The 1,858-nt window shown below is 41.3% G+C and overlaps 1 protein-coding gene across 1 annotated transcript; it reads left to right on the top strand.

Annotated features, from left to right (window-relative positions):
* Nucleotides 1-257: 257 nt before the first annotated feature.
* On the top strand, nt 258-1,127 carry LOC113272893. The gene is made up of 2 exons (XM_026522683.1): nt 258-513; nt 574-1,127. The coding sequence occupies exons 1-2, from the start codon at nt 258-260 to the stop codon at nt 1,125-1,127; spliced, it is 810 nt and encodes a 269-aa protein (XP_026378468.1).
* Nucleotides 1,128-1,858: the final 731 nt, after the last annotated feature.

The following is a 1,858-nucleotide window of genomic DNA, read 5'->3' as shown; positions in this document are numbered from 1 at the left end:
AACAGCAACAATTAATAGAAGTGTTGCGGACCAATTCATAGATAGCAACAGTTAACTCTTTGTTACAGATCTGTTCAGAAACAGCAACAGTTAATACTGTGTTACGGATCTGTTCCGAAACAGCAACAGTTAACTTCGTGTTACAGATCTGTCTAGAAACAACAACAGCTAGTCTAGCGTTGCAGAGAACATTGTAACATGAACATCTTTCTGTTGCAAATACAGTGTTGCAAAGGTAACAAAACAAGAAAAGTTACATGGAGTCTTTGCAAGCAAATCAGCATGAAGGGACCAGAAATGCACCTACCGAAAATCTTCCAACTCAAGGTGTTATCGGTCGAAAAATACGGAGCACTATCGTCCCACCCCTTCAAGATGGAAGAGAAACGTCAGTTTCATCAACAATGTCGGGAGCTCGTTCTGACAGATCTACTCCTGAATTCATAGGAAACAATTCTTGGGGACGTAGATCACCTCCCCGTACCAATAGTGACAACGTCAACCGTCTGGGAGGTAATTGAAACCAACAACCAAGCATCCGGGAGATTCATCAAAGGGAAATTGCTAATATAGGTGTGAGGAATCAACTACAAGTTGGGCAATCTAGCAATCCTCGAGCTGCGCAAGCTAACAATCCTCAAGTCACGCAAGCTAACAACCTGCGGGTTACACAAGTTAACAACCCACGAGTAACCTCGATTGACTTAACGTTGCGCGAAAGTTTTCAAGAGTTGGAAAGAGAGTACAAGCGACTCCAAATTGCATTGGAGAAAAGAAAAGAGCTCGAAGATGCAGCTATTCCACACTCCAAAAATGAAATGTCAAATCGTCATACTAGAAGAGAACGTGACATCCCGCGTAGAAGGGAGGAAGTCCGTAACGAGCATAGACCAAATCGAAGTAATGCAAGAAGAGTTGAGAATGCAAGGAGCGATTATCAGAGTGGTGATCATCGTAACGGTAGCTATCATGATCGTTATATACCCGATGATGATGATTACTATTTGATCGAGCAAGATAGGAAAGCAAGACCAAGTCATAGAAGACGTGACAGGCGTAGGCATAGGGATGATCATATTAATGATGATCACTCTAAGAGATCCAGGCGTGAAAGAGATCATCGATAATGAAGAACTGAACCTGTTAGGAATGAGCGGATCCGTAGAGAAACCGAAGGTCATTCACCACGAAGCAATCATCTCAGTAGAAAGAAAATCGACGAAATGATTGAAGAAGCGTTGTCCCATAAACAGTCCCAGGATGAGAGACAACAAATCTTATCAATGAAAAGATCGATGGATTCACCGTTTACTAACAGGATAAAGCAGTTTTGACCACCTCTAAATTTCATCCTGCTTCAATTTAAAGAATTCTTCGACGGAAGGAATGGCGATCCAGTGGAACACGTCCAACATTTTCAATCTTCGATGAGTCTATGGGGATTCAGTGACGAGTTACTTTGCAGAACCTTTCCGATGACTTTGACTGGTAAGGCTTTAACTTGGTTTTCACAATTGGAGCCAAATTCGATAGCAAACTTCAGAATGCTGTTGGATGTGTTTTTTGAGCAGTACAAAATTAACCTCGGAAATAAGAAAGGAAGCAGCCATTTATTCCTTTTACACATAGAAGCTGGTGAAAGTATTATTGATATTACAAGGAGGTTTCGCCAGGAAGTTAGTGAAGTTGGAAAAGTTGATCCTGGACTCGTAATAAAAGCGTACAAGAATGCATTAGATTATGACGAGTTTGGAATTTATAATTCTCTAACAGTTCAGCCGGTCGTAACCCTCAAAGAATTGTACGACTGAGCCGATAGGTATGGTAGAGATCATAAAGAAGAAAGCAAAGTTGTCAC

This window comes from Papaver somniferum, chromosome 4 (genome assembly GCF_003573695.1).
Source record: "Papaver somniferum cultivar HN1 chromosome 4, ASM357369v1, whole genome shotgun sequence".
In the NCBI taxonomy this organism is placed as follows: Eukaryota; Viridiplantae; Streptophyta; class Magnoliopsida; order Ranunculales; family Papaveraceae; genus Papaver; species Papaver somniferum.
The sequence above is the reverse complement of the archived record's forward strand: the minus strand, read 5'-3'. Positions and strand labels throughout refer to the sequence as shown.